General features: G+C 31.8%; 2 protein-coding genes across 2 annotated transcripts in view; one reads left to right on the top strand and one right to left on the bottom strand.

Moving 5' to 3' along the window:
- Positions 1 to 7,686, top strand: part of LOC139092684 (connectin-like) — a 62,408-nt gene extending 54,722 nt beyond the window's left edge. Inside the window, exons 3-4 of the mRNA XM_070643200.1 lie at positions 3,692 to 3,908; positions 6,586 to 7,686. Of these exons, the coding sequence (XP_070499301.1) occupies positions 3,692 to 3,908; positions 6,586 to 6,998 (630 nt within the window). The 3' untranslated portion in view covers positions 6,999 to 7,686. The remainder of the gene's footprint in view (positions 1 to 3,691; positions 3,909 to 6,585) is intronic.
- A 6,786-nt stretch (positions 7,687 to 14,472) lies between these two features.
- On the bottom strand, positions 14,473 to 15,650 carry LOC139092146 (lipase member H-B-like). Its single transcript, XM_070642459.1, has 3 exons — positions 15,506 to 15,650; positions 15,231 to 15,447; positions 14,473 to 15,159 (listed from the first exon to the last, which is right to left on the bottom strand). The coding sequence occupies exons 1-3, from the start codon at positions 15,589 to 15,591 to the stop codon at positions 14,551 to 14,553; spliced, it is 912 nt and encodes a 303-aa protein (XP_070498560.1). The 5' UTR covers positions 15,592 to 15,650; the 3' UTR covers positions 14,473 to 14,550.
- Positions 15,651 to 25,503: the final 9,853 nt, after the last annotated feature.

Here is a 25,503-nt window from a genome sequence, read left to right as displayed (position 1 = left end):
CACAGAGAAATTAAAAAAAGAAAAACGCGCCACACTTTTTAGTATTTTCAAGTACAATGATGTGTCACGTAGATTTTAATTAAATTCATCCCATTAACAAACGTTTTGTTTGTCGACTGCTTACTTTCCTGCCTGCTCTGCCTCTTATTCTGTTCATACAAAATGATATAACAAATAAGCGACAAATATGCTTCTTTTGTCTCCCTATATTCTCTCTCTATCTCACTCACTCATCTGCTTGACTTGGCTTTTTTATGATAATTTAATGCCGAGTATCATTACCAAAGGGAATTTTTGCCTCATCTCGCCTATGTTAATAAACACAAAAGTGTCGTTTCACCGCTCACGACAGGCTCGAAAATTAAAAGGAATTTTCTCCTTCATTGATTATACTGACAGATTCGTGCGAGGGATTCTTGTAGGTGCTTTAATGGAATTAATTTCTAATGATATAGACATTACATAGTTGTAATGCCATTCATGTAATTTTAGCGATCTAACTTACATTACTTTAAATTTTTACTGTCATCGCATGTCTCAACTTTTATGGAGCTTTTTGTGTTAAAAAGCTTTTAATCCCTTGTCGTTGATAGCTTTCTACAGAAGCTTATGTCATTAACAAATGTAACTGTAATATTTTTTCATGTCATTTCGTTTCTCGTTTCTATATAACTAGCACCAACTTTATAATTCCATAAAGATGTTGAAAATATGAAAAAAAAAAAAGTTTGCTTTTATTGGTTCGCTATCAATAACTCAACATGAGTTATTGGCACACTTAAACTTTACTCCCACAAACAGCAAGAATCGCACAAATTTTAACACGAAGTGTAAATATCCTCGGAATGAAAATGAAAATAAAATTTAATTAAAATTTTTTCTCTCTTCTCTTCAAATATGTATGATATGAGAGTGGGATGCAGGGATGGTGAATTGAATTGAATCTTGGGATTGATTCCAGGATTTTATGCAATTCAATCCTGTGATTGGGAATGCTATTCAGTACTTTGCTACTGCTTCTTACTTTAATAATCCTTTTTCCAGTGATCATATTTATGTTTTAATTCCTCATTGCTGTCAATATCCAACTCATACGCGAGATCAAGAAGGTGTTTGAGTTCAAGAAAGAGACCGGGACCGGGATCAAGTGTCTTTAATTGGCCTGTTCCTATTGATATACAATAAAACTTAAGGTCCTTTCTTAATGTTACAATTGTGAATTTCAATTGGCAACGTTATTATTATCATACAGCCTGGCTTGGAACTAGGGATCCAGGTGAAGCCTTTCAGGCAGGCCTGTTGAACGCTCTCATTTAGATCGAGTAGCAATATTCACCATGAGAAGGCCAAAGAGATCAATAATCCTCGATTTGCTGTAACCATGTCTATCTGGCAATATTAATAAATGGATGAATTTGGAGAAACACATTATTGCAACATCTCAATTCTTTGCCTTTCCATGAAGTTCTCAATGATAATCATCATTTCCACCCGCGGCTGACTATGTTGTCCCTAATTTACCTCTGGGATTTGGAATACTAGAGGCGTATCTGGAGGAGGTTATGATGTCAAACTCCCTTCTCTCTTCAACAATTTCCAAACCTCATCCATGCTCTGTGTCACATTTGCAACTGATACAAAATGCAACCATCAATGCCAACACCCCTGATTAATCTTATTCAAAAAAGTGTCCCCAAAATCGATTCTACGACAACCCTGAAACTGTATACGTTCACGTACAAACATTCGTCGAATAAAACTGAATATGCTTGAGACTTGCTACTTATTAAAGATTTATGAACAGGCAGAAATTATTTATTTCCCTCTCACCAGGCGCATAAGAAAGCAGCCATGAAACTTTTTTTTTTTCCTTAGAAAGAATGAAAATCATGCCACCACATTACATTACGATATTATCGACTGTAGAACTATGACATTTTTTTATTCTGCCGATGGCAGCAAGAGAGAAAAGAACTAAGAATAGAAGAATAAAGAAGAAGAATAAACATAAATAATTCATTATCAAGGGAGGACGGAAAAAAATAGATGCAAGAATAAAAAAGTTTCTATTTACTGTGCCAGAAAGAAAAAGTTAAAGCGAAGTAAAAAAAACTAAATTTATGCTTTGTTGCAAGCCATAACAAATCATAAAAAAGAAAACTATGATAGCCCATGATCATAAATAAAATGACAACTCATGAGCGAACACATAAATATTCAATGAATTTAACAAATATATGATGTGCTTAGGGATGATGATTACGATGATGATGATATCTTTAGTATGTTCACTATATGCTGTCTTATAGACATGCAAGAGCAAGCAGAAAAAAAAATATGAGTACACAAAAATTTATCGTTTCATGGAAGGTTTGCTGATATTCAATACGACTCTTTTTATCATGCCTTTGATGAAAATCATAAAATATATGTGAGGCATTGGGAAAGACAGAAAATTGAAAAAAATAGCACAGAACAGTTGCAGTTCTCTTTTTTATTTCCTTACACCCGACACAAAAATAAATTCCTTCCTTTTTTTGTAGCATTCATGCACACTCGTTCACTTACATTATGAGTCCCCCTTGATATCGGAAACTAACTTCTGCGCTCATAATATAATAAAATGTAATTTGCAACGTTAAATCGACGGGAGGGCAAATGTTGGTATAGACAGTGTAAGCAAAAATTTAAAAAACTATAAATTTTGAAATAAATTATCCTTGCTGAGCATTAAATTATCTCACAATATTATCGGATCATTACTTTCTTATAATAAATATTTATTGTTACACATTGGGAAATTGTTTGCCTACATAAATCTACTATTTAGTTTCAATCAACCATGGAGGAAGTTTTTTTTATTAAATCACGGTCTAGTCCGAGGAAATGATTAAGGGTGCATATATATATGTGATGTCTAATGTTTTGGAGAAATTTTTTTGTGATTTATGACGTTATTAAATTGGAATTATTCTATATGATAATAGCTTAGGAAGAAGCATGATACGCAGAAAATCCTGAATCGATGTTAACTTAATACGCACTTATAACGGAATTCAATATAGTTTCACATTTGCGGTGTCCAACATCTCAATTTGGCAACGATATCTGTATTTTAGAGATTTTTAAAATGAGTCATGCCTAGTCTAATTCTTAAAACGTACCTCAATTCCTAGAAAATTTGGCACCCAATTAATCTATAAATAAATTGATGGATGTCAAAATGTTTAATAGACTAGATGCTTCCGATGAAAACATGAAAGAACATTTTTTTGATTCATTTTCAAAGTTAGCAGATAGCCGGCGGCAATCGGCAGTAGCCTGTAGAATATCAGCTACAACAAGCATTTAGCAGCGGTTGCTTGCTAGAGACACTTTCCAATTGACCGGTCGCTGTTGGTTGCCGATAAAAGAAGACGACAAATGACTGAAGGGAACCCACTATCAATTCTGTTCATTTTCGCCACAAAAACTCAACAATTCCATTTAAGAGCAGACTTAACTTGTGTATAACCCCATCCGATATTTGCGGAAATTTAGTTTCCTTTAATACCAACATTGAAATGTCAATCCTTTACCATAATTTAAAGTAACATAAAATACACATTTATGCACTGACCCACAAAATGCCTAAATCAATAAGCCAATTCGATAAATTTCTCAAGCAAATAAAATCCTTTTTACATTTCAGATTATAACCGGAAGGGCATTTGATGGACTGAATAATTTAAAACGTTTAAAGTTAGACTACAATAGATTGAGATCACTTGAACCTGGAACATTTGCACCGACACCTGCATTAACATATTTAAATCTCATGAGAAATTCATTGGAATCTGTCACCATGATCACAATACAACCCCTGATGAATAATCTCGTTAATCACACTAGCATGATGCTCATCAAAGGTAATTTCTATATTTATTTTATTTATTTTTATCACCCCCCAAACTCATCAATAATATTTTTTTATAATCCTAACACACAGCACAAAAAAAAACTAATTTCGTGCTAATAATATTCATACGGTTGAGATTGAATACGTGATCAAATCATTATCATAGTGATATAAAATAAAAATTTATGTTTATGCCACCAAAATCAGCAAAAGCATAAATGAAATGAATTTATAAATGTGGCAAAAAAAATTGTGTGCCTAATTAAAACTAATTTGCTGGCAATGCCACAAATTGAGAAAAAAATTATTTCAAACGATATGGAAAATCCACATCCTATAATAACTATCAATGAACCGTAAAATACTGAAAATGATCCCGCGGGCTTTTTGTGCCTATTGTATCACTTTAAATAATTTTCACCATGTTTTCTCATTTTGAAATATCCTCAATATAGCCAAAAGCAGCATAATTATTTGATTGAAAACTTCTATTTTTTGAGAACTAATCGATCATGAAAAGCACATAAAAGTTCAGCTCGTTAAAAAGTTTTTTTTTATCATCTCATTCAAATGGGTTTTTTCTCTTTTATTTCCCGGATGATTCGAATGAAAATGCTCTGTATTGAATATGTATATAGATTTATAATGAAGGAAAAGGAAAGGAAATAAATATTTTTCTTTTTTTTCTCTCAGTTCATCATATTTTCTTTTTAAAACGATTGACGGACAAATATCAAAGAAAGTTTATTGCAAAAGAGGATCATTATTTGAAAGCTTTGGCAACTTGGAAATTCGGACGATACGATGTTTGGATATTTCAAACATAATAACCAAGAACAGTATTTTTGAAGTCTTAAACCTTTACGATGTCAAAATTTAGATTGGCTTTTTTTGTGGTCAAACTATTAGTTCTGGATTAGCTTCTATTAAACATTTCTGTTCCTGTCTGTAATGTTATCGCCATTGTGCAAATCCATTGTCGTTTCGACAACTTACTTACTTTTCCAGTAGACAACTTGACATAATGTATAGTCAATAACTAAACCAACTATCGAATAATAGCAAATTTTATAAAACATTTCAGAGAAAATGACATTATTGTCCACTCGGACTTACTTCATTGGTCAAATGACTGGCTATGAGTTATCAATTTCCACTCCTAATATGTCCTACACTCTATTTCAGTAGTGACAAATCTGTGTGTCGCTAAGAAAATTTGGAAATAAAATGAAACTTAAGTCGTGTGCGGATTCTCTCAACGGCCACCACTAAGGTGTGCCGCAAATACTTAAAGGTTGCGCAGTACTACTTCATTTAAATGAGGATCGAAACTACGTACTCACTAAAGTATGATAAGGATATCTTGTCTGTTGCTTAGCATTTCCACTGGCATATTCGCCTACATATAACTCGATATCCCAGATTCCACTTCTTTAAGACACCGTACTGGTTGCAACCATAACAACTCATTCTACTGGTTTATTTTTCATTCTTCAGTCATATTCCTGCTGTTGCATGTCTTTAAACAAGTTTGAACTAGATGTTTGGAGTAATTTAAAGTTTGTTCGAGTCAAAATACCCTCTAACTTCTTTAAATTGCATTATTTACATACGTCTATGTGTCTATGGAAATGCGACGATGATAAATCATATTGATAGAATATTTTGGCAATCAATGTCGCTTACAATTAACCCAATTGCATACTGACAATACATATTCAGATTTGGCAGGTCTCTATTTGGAAGCCGGGATTCACTTATTTTTTGGAGGCCTCCAAAATTCTGGATTTTTTCTACAGCAAAAGTCGACAAGACTTTATATGAAATTCAATCAACATCGAGCTCTGGTGCATTGTTAGTTTTTATGCTTTTCCCAAGTGGATATTAGCGCGGACAAAAATATTTTAGATTTAGTCATCAACTTGGCATTGACTTAATATTAACAAGTTGTAACGTACTTTTGTTCACTTGGGTTCGTTTACAGTTTGTAATTCGTTCTTTAATCTGACGTTGCTCAGAACTCCAATTTCATCTTAATCGTATACATTTTGCAGTTCTGAAAAAGAATAAAATTTGCAGACCGTAGGATTCGACCCAACGTCTTTCCTATTGCCATGTCTAATTTGAGTCCAGTGCATTGCCAATTTCTCCACAGGGACACATAGCTGCTTAACATTGCAATGTGCATATTATGTATTTCTAAACGACTATATTAAGATTGCCACTTTCTAATACTTTAATATAAAATCCAACAAAAAGTCCCAGTGCAAATTCAGACTGATTCAAACTATTTAAACACTCTTCTTATAAATGCTCCAGCGTTTCCCTTGACATCCTTAAGTCTTTTAAACATTCTCTGACAGTAAAAAGTAATAAAAAATATTACAAAATTCATTTACTTTTCCGCATCCTGCTATTAATATATCTTCAAGGTTTTCTTGGTATAAAAAGAAGAAGTCTTCATATTTAAAGTATAAGTTTACTTCTTAAATTAAATATTTTCCAACATCTTTATAGAAAAGTTTTCTTTTTTTATTATTTGCAGTCGAGAGTTCAAAAAAGTTCTCGAAAATTCTAATGATCTTAATAGGGGAGACGAAAAGAATTCAAATTTTCTTATTTTTTGCATAACTTTAAGGAATTGAAATTTAAATTTTTTATTACTTCTTTTCGTCCTTTTTCAATAGATAACGACTTCATTTGTGATTGTCGACTCGCATGGATTTATGATTTGAGAAATCGTACGAAAAATTTTGAATTGAGATATTCATTGGAGGAGATTGATTGTCGAAAGCCTAGAGATGAAAAGCCAAGTTTGGATGTTGGATATGAAAATGTTTTGAAACAACAAACTGATTACAGTGATGATGAAAGTAATGACGATGAGAAGGTTAATTTGTTGACTCTACAGAAACGTGAATTACCATGTCCACAAGAATATCGTGAACAGCTTGAACATCCATCAACACGTGAATTTATTGGCTTTGATTTAAGTTGGATACGCTCATCAGCAACTAAAATATGTAGTCAATCATTATGGATTTTAGTTTTGGCTTTAGTATCACATAGTTACAGCACATTAAATGCTTTCCTTCGATAATTCAACAGGCATATGAGAAAAAAGAAAATGTAAGAAAAGAACAAAAAATTTTAATATTACAATGCTATAGCAACTGGTGTCATTCTATTATCACGCAGAATGAACAAGAGGAATGAATGAATGTGTGATGCATGAAGAAGACTTTTATTGTAAGCTATGTAAGAGAATAAAATATTTTTTTGGGCTATTAATTGAGGCAGGTGTAAGAAATTAAAAATTAATTTTAAATTTACACATGGGGGGCTAGAATCAGATGAGATATTTGTTTAACTATAACCTTTTGGTAGTTAATGATGTGAGGGAGGAAATTGTCTGGAAATAATTAAAAATAATGAGGAATTTTGTGCAAAAGTTAATAAATTTTAATGATATATTAATAACGACCATGCGGCACCTAAATCCAATTTCTTGAATATATCTTTGAGATTCTCTTAGGGCAGTGAAGCTCAAACTAAGAAGCACTTAAGAGTCAGACGCTTAAGTAAAAATTGGAGAAATCGTGACTTTTAAACGAAAGATTGGCTCAAGTTTTTTATGGCAGTCTGATGGTAGCTACAAGGCATCTAAGTGGCAATTTTCTTGACATTTAACAAGAAATTTGCTACTTGGACGCCATTTGGCAGTCACTTGGACACGACACCATGTAGCAGAAACTTGAATGGTATATGGCCATTTGGTTGCCATGAATAATGTGACATTTACCGGATTGTGTCGGATTGATCATGAGGATTTTTCGAGTGATTTCAAAAACGTGAGAATATTAAATGTAATCACAATTTTTACGATAGCGTTTGACCCTTGGGGATGAACTATACCACTATATGTGTACATTTTTCAAAATAGTTGGGTTCACTGCCCAATAAAGATTCAAGTAAAATATGAAAATTCAAAGAAATTTAAATTAACTAGAAAAAATCTATCAAAAACTCATCTAAATCTGTAAAATACTGTTCATGACAAAACCTTTAATGAATGATACCAAAAAAATCTTAACTAAGCCTAAGGGGTGTGTTTTTCAGTGTATTTGTAAGAACATTTCAAAATTAGCTTCTTTATTTTTACATTTCTTTCATCTTTATGATCATTAAGATTTAATTAAGAATTTTTACCTAAATTTAAGAATTTTAGAATGGTTGCTTGCCGACTTCAGATCTCAAGGTTGCTTGTCAGTTGTTTCCTACAAAGTATTGAGTAAGGAGGCTGTCACGTTTTTAAAGATAGTAACGAGCATCCCTTCGAAACAAAATTTCCTCACAAAATTGTATTCGCATACCTTCATTAAATTGCGAAAATACCCGAACACCAAAAACCATTTACTTACTTCTTACTTCGCTGGTCGTACAGATCAGTTTCCACAACCATTTTCCACAAATTATTTTACCGAGCAAAAATCCAGTTCCAGGCTTGTATGATTCTGACTTGGTATCGGATTCAAATTAAATCTACAACCAGGCCGGTGTAGCTCTGACATGTGGGTAGATTTACGATTGTGCCTGTTTTATTCGGGGTAATAAATGAATGGCCTCTAACAATAATTACATTATGACATAAAATATAATTTGTAATAAAGTTAACTGTATTAGCCTAAAGATGGAACCTTCAATCTTCATAACAAGATTGTTCACTTATTACGTAACATTCTAATGCGGCAAAGGGGTAGGTTGGGTTTTAGATTTGGTTACGTCTGCATTTTGCTACGGATAGCATAAGGGGGAGGGGATGGGTGCCATTAAGTAGATTTTATACGTTACGGAATAAGTGAACAACCCAAAGCGACAAATGAAAAATCTTTGAGTCTAAAATCTAAAAATTGACAAAAAAAATATGAAAATATTGAAAAACACACCCCTGATTTCCCCACGCATGACACCAGCTTGCATTTAAGTCAAATTTAAGGATCATAATTAGATTTGCAAACAAAAAAAAATCTTTTAGGTTAAAACTAAATAAATTTACTTTTTAAAGAACCAAAAAAAAAAAAAGGGATAAGAATTATTTTGAAAATTTAATATAATTTTAAAAAGCTAACATAATAAGATAAATAAAAATTACAAAAGAACAGAAGAAGAAGAACTTATTTACCTTTAAAATGGATGAAATAACTTTGTGAAAATATATTTTACAAAATATGAAAAATTTTAAGTGAAAAATTACAAAAAAAAAAAATGATAAAATAAAAAATTTAGTCGTTTAAGATCTATTGATAATATTAATGACGATGAAAATTATATATATTTAACTAAAATAATTTCAAAAAAAATGAGAACAAAAAATTGAATTCTGTAAGTAAAAATCTAAATACCTAAAAATACTAAAAAAAATGTAAATTGAATGAAAAAGCTTTTTTAATAAAATTATAGTTATGGAAACATAGCATCTCATGGCGTTTATTTAATTAGCATTCTACCTGCACTTTTCAGACATTAGCATCATCATTAAAAGTTCTCGGTGGAGTTCTCTCTCCATATCCAAGTATCATCATCCATTTCAATTTGTCAGAGATGGAATTTTTCAATTACTTTATTTACATTACGCATTGTTTAAATCTAATGACAATTCATACATGTAGCTCATATCCATATGATGTAAAATGAATATTATACATTCAGCATGAAAAACAATGTGAGGTTTATTGCTTGGCGCACTTAAACTTTTAATGACTCTTGAAATCTTCAATGAATTCACGTATCGCATTGTAAATGTCATTCACATACAAAATAATAGCGTAATAACAGTCATGATGATGATTTTTTAACAACAAAACATCAGCATTTTTTATATCCTTCTTCTTATCCTTCGAAAAATGGAAAGTTTGTAGATTTTTATGTGTAAAAGATGTTCTTATGGCTGCATTTTGTTCATTTTGAGTAATTATTTGACGTAAACTTAAAGGATTTTATTAAGGTAAGATGATTTTAATGACTTTTTAAGGCTCTTCAGCATCGTTAATGGTTAAGATCGTTCTGGAAATCTTATGGCTGTGTTAAGCCATCATTGGTAGTAAAAGAGTTAACGCGTTTAGGTTTTTAAGGTGTTTGTCCTCAAGCAAGGATCTGTAGTTGTTGATGACATAAGTTTCGGTCTGTTTGTCAAAGAGGGAGAGTTTGGTCACCAAATATCCCCTAACTAGGTCCCTGTTCGACTCTTTCTAAGACAGACAATGAGCATACTCATCTAAATTACCATCATCATGAACATGCCCCTAGGGAGATTTGTTACATGTATAGCAATATCAATATCCACTCTAAATCATGCCTACTCGACATTACAAGTACTTAGATGAAACTCAATCAAAATAGACTCATTCGTCTATACAACAAAATACGCTTTGTCAACTCCTGTCCATTGACTTTTTTACCTGAATTTCTACCCTTTTTTTCATTTTCATATCATGAGATTTCATCCATACCATACAACAATGTCATTTAAATAGGACATGGTCTTATTTGTCGTGTACAGCACAGTAGCAGCAGCAGCAGCAGAGGAAGTAAAAAGTAACTACGAACATAGAATTTCCGTGCACCATTTGAAATGAAGGTATTTAAATTCATTTTTGTGCGCTTTTTTTTTTTTGAAAAGGTTTCCTGTTTCAATCAAAAATCCATTTTTCCCCTTCTTCTTCTCCTTTGGCTCTATTGTTGTTGTTCCTTATCAAGCAAAGGAGTAGGTGGAATTTAAATGTGAAAAAGCAAAAAAAAAAATTCTCTTCTTTATTTTTCCTACATACCCTCAAGGTATTTTCTACAGCACTTAAGTGGAAACATGATTTTTCGAAAAATGAGATTTTTGAATTCAATTCGAGTTTCCAATGGAAGCAATTTAGTTCTTTGTATTGTGTCTTTTAAAATATTTTCTTTTCTTTTTGGGGGTCATTCATGAATGATGTCCAGTTGTTGAATAGGACTTGTAGTTTGATGACATTTCTTTGAATTTATGAGGCAACCTAATACTATAGAATAGGTAGAATTGAGGCTTAAAAACATCATTAACGTAATTTATGAACGACCCAATCCATTTCTTGGTTCTAAAATTATTCAATATCGTTCTATATTTATATCCTTACATATTTTTCTTTCTACTTTAAGGAAGCAATTTGCCACTAAATGGAATGATTTATAACTTATGCAATTCATAAAAAAATATATCCATATACAAGGCATGTTGATGTAAGAAAGGAACCTGAACAATTAAATGCATTGGAAAAGTCATAAAAAATTTCCTTATTCTTTCATTATCGCTGACTTGGCGTCACGTTGTTCATTTACAATCCAACTCTTCATAATTAGACATTTAAACGATTGTATTGAGGTGAAGAAAAAAGTATATGTTGTGCCTGCGCAAGTATACATGGAACATTTATAGAATAACAGAATTGCATTCTAGTTATAAATGTAATTAAAAATGAATTTAGGGGTAAGAACGCATTTTGAGGCTCAATAAATTTAATGGCTTAATATTCACATTTGAAACTTATCTAATCTTTACCAACACTAATGGTATAAGGCAATTACTTTGTGTGGCAACTACTCGGAAATGGGGAAAACCAGCTAATTGTCGACTTTGATATTTACGAACTTCAATTAGAGAAATTAAATTTAGATTGAGCAATTTCCGAACGGCGCATTGCGGCATTATCATGAGGGTGATTGTCATGAGGGTAGTTCAGCAGTTACCAAATTCAATTGTCCTGAATTGTGTTTGGGATTAAAGATCAAAAATCATTGAACAAATATGGATTTATAGACAGCATATGTAGGAAATCATTGAACACTAAATCAGGATACATTCCATTTTTTATGTCTTAAGATCCTAACATAGGAGTATATGAGCATCTTACTGCACTAATTGAATATGCAAATTGGTACCACTAAGATGTTCATTGAGCACATATTCGTACGTTAAGGGTTGAACTAAAGGATCATCGTATGAAAGACGACAATCATTGCGGAAAGGACCATCGACATCTGGTGACAACTTACCATTACTCGTCTGGCTTTCGACGCTTATATCTACATGGATGCCAATTTTGATCTCATCATGATGCCATTAGTCATCTTAAAACTAGACATACTAGCTAGTAGAATATAAGTCTGTCCACTTGAGTTTTCATTTACAATAATTTGTCATTTCTTATAAATTCCTTTAATAAAGTCCAATGTTACGAGTGGGTCCACGATTTTCTCACGTTTTATTCCTGGCTAAACTTTTTATCTTCACTGATATTACAAACTTTGAGTAGTGAAAGCCTTTTATCAATGAATTTTTTCTTATCTTATTTTGATTGAATCGAAGTATTTAAAGGATTTACCCCCCTAATAAATAAAAACTCTATGACTGTTTTGTTTGCGTCTTTTGTAATTTTGTTAAGTAATGGAATTCTTGAAAACAATTTTTCATGCACTTAAAACTCTGATTTTTGATTCTCAACTTGAAATGGTTTGTTTTTTAATAACAGCACATCTAGTGGGGTTTCCCAAAGTATCGAGTTTGTCAATTTATCGGAACAGGGATATGGCGGCCATCTGCTGTATTTTGGCCGAGACACTTTTATTGAATATCATGGCAGTAAATAGTTCAAAATAACTCCAATAGTGCCAAACTACCCTAGCCAAGTACTTTGGCTACCCTAGCCAGGGACCAATCCCGAGACTAAAAGGTAATATTTCGACCAGTATATCTAAGTAGAGTTCTTATCTTTTTAAGTAGGAGTCACAATCTAGGTCTTATGAACCCTTAATAGCTCAATGATCTACACAAACATAATGACCTAAAGTGCATATGACAGGATATATCAATTCAGAGTCGATAAGTTGAAAGATGTATGTATAGAATAGTGACGAAACTCTCAAATCCAATTAAAGATGTGGAAAGCAGTTCTAACATTCATGCCACGACTGACTAGTTTTCACTAACCAGTTTGAGCATAACAATCAATTTTTAAACCATTACATCAAAATTAAATTCAGTGTAATTTTTGATGATCTGTAAAAATAACGACCAGGTAAGCTATACAAATGCTTGACATTTGTGGAACTTACCATTAATTGTCAAGTTTATAATTAAACATACGGTCAATTAATCGCAGTCTGATCGTCCCTAAAAGGAAGCTTTTCTTCTAAGAATTCCTTTTATATCCAATCAAGATCATTTCAATAAAATTATTAGAATTAAAAGCTTTAAACATCTAGATAAAAGTTATCAGTTGAAACAATTTATTAAATTTCAATATAGAATTTGCCTGGAGACATATCCATGGACAACGAGAGCTCTTCTATATAAAATATCATATTTTCTGAAATATTAAATAGCAGCACTACAAGTATGATCATTAAACTCAACACATCTACCTACCCCTTTTGTCATGTCATTTATTTCCATTTCATAGTCTGAAATTGGATTGAATGTATTCACACTTTAAAAGTCTGATGAAATTGCAAAATATGTTCGTTTTTATTCAAGACAATACGGCTGGACCATTAAAATGCTCTTGTAATAAATGCAGAAAATGTGTTTTGTAGCAGCTCCCGTATAGTTTTTACTCCCTGTTTTATACTCGAAAAATTAACAATAAAATTTTTAATGGGCACCCATTCACCATCATTTTCCATTGAGTTTTTACGTTATTTTCTGTATTTTTTTTTCGTTTCGTTTCATTTAAGCTCCGTTGACCGTTGTTTTTAAACAACATATCTATATATCCATTTATATATAAACAATAATAATAAAAGAATGAAATTCATTTTTTTTACTCTGTTTCATAGTCGGCTGGTAAAAATACGTGGAAAATGGTTTTCATTATTACAATAAAAGCACAAAAACACTTTTTATTGCTTCTCCATTTTCATGAAAATTTAATTTTAATTTCTTTAAAATGTTCGTTTTGTTCTAATTGCATTGAATCACGCATGGGTAGTATTATGTTGTTTTTCGTAGAATTGTATTAAAAATTACGCAAACTACATGCTGCAAGAAGGAGTTCAAGTTAATTCGAAAATTGAATTATACACATTTCTTTTGGAATTAAGCTTAGCTAGATGTTGATAAAGACTCTTAATAATATGGAATTTAATCTGCATTTAATCAGATAGAATCAATCTTTGAGTGCGAAATTTCAAGAATCTATGAAGTACTTGAAGTCATGATTCAATTGACTATACCACTGACATGACACTGGAACATACCTGAAAGTCGTAATCATTGATATCAGAAAGCATCAATCTTTGGGTGCGAAATTTCATAGAAAAGAATTTCTATGGGGTACCTGTAGTCATGACCTTATTAGGCACACCATAGACATGACACTAGAGCATACCCGAATGATATATGGTGTAGATTTTCCAAATCTGGCCCCAAACCATAGCCAAAACAACATATAAACACCACTGTGGACATAAAGTTCATCCCATGAATACAAGCACATCCACTAGTTCCAAAAATAGCACTTCCTATTTCCACTAAATTTAACACATTCATGTACATTTTTTAAAATCTTCAATTATTATATTTTTTTATTCAGAACATTAGTCACATTTAAAAGTTGAGCATATCAAATTTAAGGTTGAGCTTGATTTCTTGACCATGGTGCTTGCATGTTTGTAGCAAGCATGAATGATCCTCTCAATGTTGATGCAGAGTTCAATCGTCCCATGTATGCAATTTCGTGTGTGTTGCAACGTCCACTGACAAATTCTTCCCATGAGTCACAACGTAATGAAGCGAAAGTCAATGATGTTGTACGGACAGATTCAGCCCAGACTGAGAGAGCAAAGACATGGCTACAATCCCATCTTGCTGTTGGAAGTGCTTGTGTGCACATTGGTTGTGCAACACCGCCATTAACGAAGAATGAAACATGTCCACGAGATTCGAGATCACCGCGTTGTGCTCCTTCTGTGTGAATTGATTCTACCCATTGTGCATCAGCTGAGCTCATTGTTCCGATTGTGATTGAGTTGATTGGACCAAGAGACCATGGATCGAGACCAGTAAGACGTCCAATAATGTGTCTACGTGATGATTGATTTTGGACTTGTCTTGAACTTCTGGCAAGGATTTGAGCACCAAGTGAGAAACCCAAAAGGTTCATCAATCCTGAACTGTATCCATTGTCGAACAAGTTGATCAAACTTGATGAAATTCCTGCAGCAAGTGCATTGGCATTCTGTATAGATTTACAATGTAAAAAAATTTTTATTAAATTTTCAAATTTCAATAGAAATGTCTGAAACTTACGTCTGTTCCAATAGTTGCAACATCGTCATAGACAACGACAATAAAGTTGAATTGTTGTCTTGATGCATATGCTGTGATTACGTCATGTACCTGTGGTGTAGCAATAGTTTGTCCAGCACCATAATGGAAAATTACTGTTTCACGTGTGCGTCCAAAGTTTGGATGGTTAAGGATTGTATGGAAGTCAATAACATTGTAATCGGTCACATATGTTGGCCTGGAATTTTTTATTAATATTGTTACATCAGTTAATTTTTAATTAAAAATAGTCTTACTCGTGGTAGAAACGGAAGATGATTCTTCCATCGCCATTAACAGCCACTAAAAGTGCGAAAATGAAAAATAAACTCTTTCCCAACATTTTGAGTCTAAATTTGGACAATAAATGCTACCGGCCTGGAATTTTCTTCCTATTTTATAAGTTGCCAAATCTCAAGGCTTAAAAATAGCAATTTTTGATAAGAATTATCATATCGCCAAGTACGTCAAAAGGCATTGATTAGATTAGACCAATTAAAGTTATATTTATTACTTAAGATCACTTACACCTGCCCCCGTATCTAATTTATATTGATAACGGAAGACGAAGGTAAGGTTATCTAAATTGCTTAAGAGAGTTTACTGATAAAGATGCTTTATAGTGTCAATATCTCCAAAGCTTTTAAAACAAAGGTTTAGAGTTCAAAAAATGCGTTCATATTCATTTTCCAAAAATGGAGCAAGGCTTTAAAAATATGGGATATTTTTTGATTCAAAAGATTTTGATTGACATTAGTATCTCCAACTCTACACATTATATGACCCTGTGTGTATCAATCCAATGCTCCTTTTAGGCACAATTTGTGTATCAAGAATCTTCTAAACATAGTTAACTTGACTAGAACAGCAAAAAACAACCAACACTTAACCAAGCTTTCACTGAGATTGAACCTGGGTCATTAGCCCTCCCGCTTAAATTTTGGGTAGATATCTGAACATCTTTATCTGGTTTAGGTCAGGTTATAATATCGACTAAATCTGTTAATCTAACAGAAAAAGCATAATTTCAAACAACGGCTCCCATGTGGGACTCGATCCTAAGTAAGACGATTTCCTATCGCATGTTTCTACCAATGAGCTATTGAGGGTTAATAGAATAGATGACAAGATCCTCTAACATGCAGAGAGCATCCTCTAGGGAGCTAGTTTAACTCAAATGAGGCACTTGAACATGCTTATGGTTGATCTCAGGGCACGCTTCTTTCTTGCTAGTGATCCCATGTATGAATTATACTTTTTTGTATCCTTCTTAATACTGCACTCTCAATGATATACCATTAATATGTCATTAAACGAGTTCCATTCCAACAGAATCACATCTGATTATCACTAAATTAATTAGGTCACATGCTGAAATTTATCCTTATCACGCCTTTCGCTTACCATACTCTTAAATCTCTTCAAATCAAACAAAAGTGTTGAAAATTGAAATTTTGATAATCTTACTTAGAAAATAATTAACATTAATTCACTTACTTTATGTTACATGTTATGAATGTATGTTATAACCAAGGGGGAGGAACTTACATTTTTTTCATGAAAATGCATGTGAATGCATGTAAATGCATGTGAATGCATGTAAATGCATGAAAATGCAGGTAAATGCAGGTAAATGCATGTACCATAGAAAATGAAGCAATAGATTGCCTCGATTTTCCTATAGATGGGTGAAAAATTACCGGAAAAACGATTTCGCTTCAATTTTCCATGGATAAAAACCAGACGGTAAAAACTAGTAAATTGGGTTTAAAAGTAGTATTGAAAAATATAGTAATAAATCGAAAAAGTCGAATTTCCCTATTTTGATGAAAATTCCTCAGAAAAACCGAATGTTTTATTAGTTTTCTTTATACATCCGCTTAACCTGATCCCTTAAATATGTACCAAGCAAAGCTTGGCCTAATTTCAATTCTTTTTAGGGCACGGTATGAATATATCAACATGAGGCTTCTAACCAATAAACTAGTTGGTGCATGTTACTGGATTTTAGTTTTTGTATACAATAGATCTCGAAATTAATGGATCTTATCATTATACTGTAAAATTGACTTGGATACACTTTGATGTTTTGCATCAGAGTTATTACGTATCGATTTGCTATCATAGGCAAAAATCGAAATGATTACCTAATAAAATATATTTGCCTCGTTGTAGGTTTGTCTAGCCAAAGGCAATAGCTAGAAAAGGCACTACCTAGCCGAAGGTAATAGTTTTTGCCTAAAAATTACCTGTAATAGTTATGCCAATGCCTAGGCAAACCTAGCGTAGATTTGAAAGGCACATTCTCGATTAGATATCTAAAATCTTCACTAGGTTTGACTAAGCATAGGCATACCTATTATAGACAGGACTATATAAAGGCAAAAACTATTGCCTTTGGCTAGATTGTGTCTTTGCCTAAGTATAGTCTTTGCCAAGGCAAATTTGTTTGCTTTTCTATAGGTAATGCCTAGACAAAGTCAAAAGATAACATGATACAGCCACTCATCTGACAACTCTGTTATGTATTTAAGATTCGATGATCATGAATGTTCCTGGATCATATTATATAGTGAGCTTGTGTAAAATGGTTCTGGATGTCATTGAAATATAAACATAGTATGATTACAAAAATGTGCATGCTCAATTATATTGAATGAGTATACTCTTGAACACGCTCATTTAGGTGATTATGCTCATTGTTTGTTAGGGACAGTAACACTGGATGTTGCTGGATAATAGTTTCAATATATTCAACAATTTCATAATCTAGTACATCCTGGATCATTAATTCCTTCAATACATAACTTATAAGACAATTTTACAGAATAATAATAAAATTCACAACCTTTAGAACTATTATTAATTCAGTGTATCCATACCATTAATAGGCATAATAAATCACCAAATCCTCGAATCTTTAATCTATGAACATCTAGGCTCATTCCAAAATCACATGCATCTGATTATCACTGAATTAAATCTCTTCAAATCAAACGAAAGTGCTGAAAATTGAAATTTTGATAATCTTACTAAGAAAATAATTAACATTAATTCACTTACTTTATGTTACATGTTATGAATGTATGTTATAACAAAGAAGTTCCATAAAATGGTATATCCATAAAAATATAATTGTAATTTATTAAAGAAAAAAAAATTTTAAGGTGTCGTTAAATAACTCATTTAAAAAAGAGTACTCTCGTAAAAGGTTTGTGAATTCATCTTTTTTGATATATATGAATGGAACTGAAACAAGAAAAGCGGTACAAGATCGTCATTGCATGACTTCTTGTAATAAAAAATGAGATAATGTTTTGAGTGCAAATTACTCATTTTATTTTTTTATTTCCCTTTTATTCTTTAAAAATCTTAAATGAGGATCTCATAATGTTGAACGCACAATGAAGAAGTAAAGGAGAACTTTGAACCTTAAGCTTTGAATGATAGTGTGACTAAATCACATTTAAGTTTATTATCAAGGAATTTCATAGCCTTTTTTGTGTGTCGTGCTTTGAATGTTTTCAGATAAGATTTTTGAGGCATCACACAGATTTATGGACAATTGTGTTATCATATGTATAAACATAAATCTATGGAATGTTAAAGGATACAAAATGATTATCAGTGAAGCACACAAAAAAAAACCGACGATATCATATACATCTTTTTATGCTTTTTTATTTCTCATGATTGACATCGTAACCATAAAATGAACACACACAAAAAAGAGGAATAATATGAGAACAAAAAGAAAAGAAGGAAAGACGATGATGAAGAATTGTATTTGAGGAATCTTCATCACCATGCAATAATTTTACGACTCGCTGTTGTATTTTTATGTCAATCATTGTCATTTCTAAAAGTTATTGCTCATTTTTTTTTTCTCTACCGCCTTGAAAATAAAGGAGGAATGAAATGATGAGCAGCAGAGGTATCCTACAATAATTTCAAAAATTTTGTTTGTTGGAACTGTCCGCGTTGACATGAAAGCGCTTTTCTGCGTAGATGTATGCTAATTCATTCCTCAGGTTGTTTGTTTGTTTGTATGTTATGGTGAAGTTTTTCGGAAAATCAAATCTGTCTGAGATATAAACTGACATTTGGATATAAATCAAACTTTTTTTTTTTTGACTTTTACCCACATTCTTTTTGCTGATATAAAATGTGTAAATTTCAATTGATGCGTGAATGGTTTGAAATTCTTCGAAAACAACCTTAACTGTTTAGATCTAGAAAATTCATAGATGCACATAGGCGATTCACATTCAAACTCAAACTTAGTTCAAAAGAGCTTATAGTGGAATGTGGACCAATATATTGACGACATTACCGCGTTTTTAGTGCATAAGGGAAAAGACAACTGAAAAATTTTCCATGCTGATTCTAAAATCCATGAACGCTGAGAAATGTGTCATATTTAAGACTCGAAAGAACAAACCACAATACTAAGGTGACTGTATAGGGCCATATCAAGCCTTATTACTTTTTGTTATCAATATAACCTGAATTTTTCCATAATCAACGATTCTAGAGTTGATAAGCCAAATGTGAACGAAGAAACTTGACGATTCCTCAATGGTTTTTATCTTTTTTATACTAGGACTTCCCAGATTCTCGAATTTGATGAATTTTCAGGAATGAGAAAGGGATCGAGACTGGAAAGCCTTGAACACCAAAATCCTACTTTACTTATTAAGATATTAATCTTAACTGATTGCTACACACTGAAATATTTCAATCACGGTGGCAAACTAGTAAAATACCCTAACAGCGCCCCGAGATAAATATGACATCGCAACGTCACCGTATTAGCAATAAGACGCGAAATTGCCTTAACAGCATCGTGACGACTGAAAACAGCTCATTTTTACGATAGAAACACATTGTGGCATTTGGGACATTTTGAGCTAAGTAACAGAAACAACAAAATTCTTCAAAATACCTATATTCATCAGGAAACTTCAGATTAGGAGAAAGTCAGACAAAGCAAAGTCTATCTCACATTGCCAAAAAATATAAAATTCAAAATTACGCTAAAACGCGAATAAAAAAAAAGAAATTTAGTCAAATGACTTTCAGTATAAAAAAAATAAGAAGAAGAATGAATGATTTAATCTAATAAAAAATCTTACGATTGCTCTTTCCAAGCTCTTTCATTGCTATGTGCACGCGACATTTATCGAATTTCATCTATTCCCTTTTTCCCATAGCACTTTCTTTCCATTTTTTTTTCTTTCTATCCAATGTTGTCTTTTATATATTTTTTTATAATTCTCAATGCACAAATATATAAATAAATGCATAAATCGTTTCACGTCTAAAGCCATTATGTGCAGACTATTTATTAAACATATAGTTTGAAGGAAACAATTGTTTCAATTGAATTTTTTTGTTCTTTTTTCTTAATAATATGAATTTATTTGGGTTCATTTAAGGGAGGGTTAAAAAAATTGAGAATGTTTATTGAGCACAAAAATAAAGTTATTTCGTTATCACTTTTCATTATAGTTGAAATTCAGTGATTCAATATTTATATCAATCCCTGAACGAACACTATGCATACACAACATAAATTCATAAAATAAACAAAAAATTATAATTCAATTTCCATCATGATTTGAAGCTATCATTAAATAAATTTATGTTCTGTGTGCATAAAAATGAATACGTACAATATTCTCACAGACACTTTTTTGTGTGTGAATGTAGGTTTGATCCAGTGTTGATTTATGGACTCAAAGATGAATTTTATTGCCACGAGCCAGAGTTTAGCGCCTATGATTACATTTTGAATTTTTAATTTCGATACTCGAACAGACAAGAAGCATAGCATGCTCACGGGTATGCTCATATAATTGAGTTTGGTCAATTTAGTTCATTGAGCATACTCATGAGCATGTTTATTTATGTGAGAAGTATAAAGAATTGTTGATCTTTTTATCAAGGCAAACTATTAATACTTCTTGAACTCGTGAAGGGTTAATTCAAACATAATGACTGTCGTGAATATCAATAGGGTTTTCGAGACAAAAATCCTAAAACTCTCTAAATTTCAGCGTTTAACATTAAAAATTGCAAACCCCTATAAATATCAGCGTTTAACACACCCTCCCCTCCAAAATAAATTCTGACCACGTCCCTGAATGTAATTTTATAAGCGCTATGAAAAATGTGGCTTTCATTAAGAACAATAAATTCAGAAATTTTATGATGCCTAAGAGGGCAACTAAATGATTTGTCTAGGGATAATGATTTCTTAGAATAGAATTGAAATTGATATGATTACATCCAAATTCCTTTATAAAAAAATGTTCTTACCAAATAAATTACAGGACAATTCTTATAAAAGCTAAATGAATTATTAAGAACGTTTGAAAAGGTATTGGAATGACTGAAAACAGATAAATGTGTTTGTACAACTTTGCGATAAAGCCGACGATAATGTCAAATGAGAACCTTTTGCAGTAACCTAGGCTCCACATCCAATAAATAAGTAAGTAAGTATTTCAAAAAAAGTTGTATTTTGAGAGACACAAATTAATTAAGAGGATACTTTGATATTGTAGTCCAAATTAAGGTTCGGTTAATTTTTGCCTTCTAAGTTTGACTAATTCCTGCATAAACCTGCAATTTTCGGTCGTCCCTCATTGTTTGATCAATGTTGCAAGCCTGCATTTTTCAGCAAGACTGCAGTTTTGAACAAACCCTAGTCCAAATGAATTTTGAAATATTTGTCGCTTCCAAAAGGATTGTTGTATCGCACTAGATTATTAGTAACACATTCCTCAATTCTGTACACATAAGCACGATTTAAAAATATTTTTAAAAATACATACTAAATTTCAATTTTATTAGTTAGTACCCTATACATATTAAAATCATCGGATAGTTTCCATTATTGGCAAACAACACTGATGTGTACATTTGGCAAAGCATAAAAAAATATATATCTAAATGGTATTGGATACAGAAAAGCTCTTCAACAATTTTCATATTCTCTTTTTCAGTTGTTTAATCGATAAGACAAATATACTAGCTAGGAATCATGATAGGAAATCATGAATGAGAGACTCATACACAAAATAAAAATATGGGAAATGTGCCTACAAAAAAAGATTTAATTTTCAGTCATATCATAATGTGAATTTAATTCTGAGTAATTTTTATTTACCAGAAACAACAACAACACAATAAAGTACAAACAACTAAAATTCTGTTAAAGTTGAGGTGGAAGGAATTTTATTTTTAAAAAGCATATTGGGGGGAACTGAACATGAGCATTTAAAAAACACGAAGAATGAAAAAATTAAAAAATAATTTTTTTATGTTTTCTTTGCGACGAAAAAAAGGAAAAGTTTGAAAAACAAACAAATCATAATGATCATCACCATGGAAGGAAGAAGAAGACTTGTTTGATGAAATTCAAATGATTTGTTTGAAGTCTTTTCTTGATTTGCTTTCAATTATTCATAAAAAGTTTAAGTTTATTTGGATTTTAAATGAAATCTCTCATGATTACCTGTTAATATGATTATCATATTTATTATGGCTTTACCAAAACCCAAAGTTTATGTCGAAAATGATTAAAAATTTATTTTAATACAGGCAATCAAACCCACTTGCTTTTAAATTAATATTCAATATAGGTACCTAAATATTAATTAATTTATATAATAATTGATATTCAATTGAAAATCATTAAATTTTTGTTCTTAGAAATTAAAGAATACTTGAATTTATGGGTATTTAAATATGAATGCCAGGCACTTCATTGTGTGGACATAATTACTCCTGTATAAGCTTTTCTGAAGTCTCAATCTTACGAGATTTTCGAAGACTGGATCGGGAATTCAGGAAGATGCAGGGATGTACAGTAAACATTTTAAGGAGAGGAAAGCGAGGTTTTTAGATTTTTGTCTTTAAAATCCAATCAAATTGATGAATTTTTTCCAAAGAAGAGATTTATCACTAAATCAAGACAAACCATCAAGATCAACACTTTCACGGAAATCCTTGACCCCAGTCTCGACACCGTGAATCCTTACTACTGGATCCTGTATTATCAGTGCGGACAGACAATACGTACAAACCAGATGACAGAACAACAGAGTCAGATAGAAAACCTTGCAACAAAGTCAGGTGAAAACCTTGCAACAAAGTCAGTTGAAAAGCCTTGAAATGAAAGGCTTTTGCTTCACTTAGAAACATAATTTCAATAAGGAAGTAAGTACTCATGCATCCTCCACATTTAAAAAAATTCGAATCAAAAGCGTTCCAATCAATCAATAATGACTTAAAGTCATCATAAATAATGTTTACCAAGAAATTTTCAACTCTTCTCGGAATTATTTTCAATGTTGTTCAGGCATCTTTGTACAGCAATTTTCAATACAGATATTTCCACGAAATGTATTCGATGTATTCAAATAACGATTTAGTCAATGTAAGTAAAGGTAAAGAACGTTCAAAATGGATTTAAGGTACATACAAATATTTGTGTTTGGGATGATTCCGGAGAATTTGGCATCATGAATTTAGTATGAGGAATTGAACTTTTGTTTAATAATTTGAATAATTCCCTCAGTTTTATTTATGGCGTGCAAAATGTTTACAGGAACATTTAAATCTTCAGTTTTTAAAGATTTTTTTAAGCATCTTTAGCTGAGTGAGAATTCATCAAAGCAAAATTAAGGATTAAGTCCAGGTGAGACACAAAAGGGGAGTACAATTACAATGTATGACAGTACAGCAAGAGAAACCCAAGCATTTAGGGAGTTGGATATTTTTCTCGAATTGTTAGCAAAATCTAGAGTTTCGTCCTCAAATGGGAGGTGGGGATTGACTCTAAAAATGTTCCTCCTCCTCAATACCCCAGCTTTATAGCACAGTTAAGCAAGAAAATATGCTCCAAAATTCCCAAGTTGATTTAGGAAATAAGAGTAGATGTTACATATATTAATTTTACTTACGAATTCTCGAAGCCGCTGACTTTTTAGTCGGCGGCGGCTAAAATCTAGAAGCGAAAAAGTCCGTCCACAAGCCGATTTTTTAGGGCTAAATATTTCAGCTTAGCTGCCGATTTTTTAGGGCTATTGACTAAGCCGATTTTTTAAAATATTCGGCTTACGTTAGCCGATCATTCGGCTGAATTTACCCCTGCTTTATGAATGAGGATCAATAATTAATATACTAATATGATTATCCCTTGCTTGTGAAGTATTAAATATAACAAAATATGTTTTTTTGACAAAATTCCTGCTGTAATTTTAAATTACATTGTAACATGAAGCATTTTGTATTATTTTTCATATATAAGCAATTTAAGAGAAAATTATTGTATTTAATTGAAGGAAATTAATTCATTCATATAGTGATCCATTCCCTCAATATTTTAGCCTAAACAGTTACATAATATCCATAATTTTACTTACTTTTTACATAATATCCAACCTATCCATTTATGAAAATTAAAAAGTTTCCCCCAAAAAATAAACTTTCCGAGACAAATAAAGAGCATGAAAATTGTAAGGAAAACCCATAGTTTCCCTTTTAATGTTTGCCACTTGAATAGCTTAACATTCATCTCCCACTTTTACTATGGTTGATAGAACTAGAAAAGTCATGGCTTTATACAAAAATTCATATCTAGATATATCTTACCATTCTTATTTCGGAAATTAAATGTCTAGGTTTTTGTTATCAGTCGTAGAAATCGTTATCATCCGCTTCAAATATACTTTACGGATGTTGATTTTCCTTTGCTGTTTTTCTCCTTCCGCGCGACGTAAAACTTTCGTCGGTGACTTATTTCCTTCACTTGGATTCTATTTGTAGTTCTTGATACGTTTCATCAATTAAGTAATTACTTTCCAAAATATCCATGTCTATCTTATAAAGAGATTGAATGTTTACTGTATTAAATCCCGGGGCTTATGAATCATTGTAAAAATAGGAATAAAAAAATTATTAAATTACTTTAAAATTGAATTAGCATCACAAACTTTTTCCATATAATAACTACAACAACAAGTGAAGCAGCAAGAATAAATTTTCATTTTCACTTTTATTCAACTTCCGTACCGAAAAAACAAAAAAAAACCTCCCACAATTTTCATTTCAATTTCTACATTTGCACATTTATTTTAACGGAAGAGGCAGAAAGAGCAAAAAATATGCGACAGATGATAGACGTGGCATTGAAAATTGAAATGTTGAATTATTATTTTGCATCCAGACACACCTACCTATGGAT

This window comes from Chironomus tepperi, unplaced genomic scaffold (genome assembly GCF_022539635.2).
Source record: "Chironomus tepperi strain 1889 unplaced genomic scaffold, CSIRO-AGI_Ctep_v1 contig_16, whole genome shotgun sequence".
In the NCBI taxonomy this organism is placed as follows: Eukaryota; Metazoa; Arthropoda; class Insecta; order Diptera; family Chironomidae; genus Chironomus; species Chironomus tepperi.
Note: the sequence above shows the minus strand (reverse complement) of the source record. Positions and strands in the feature narration are given on the sequence as shown.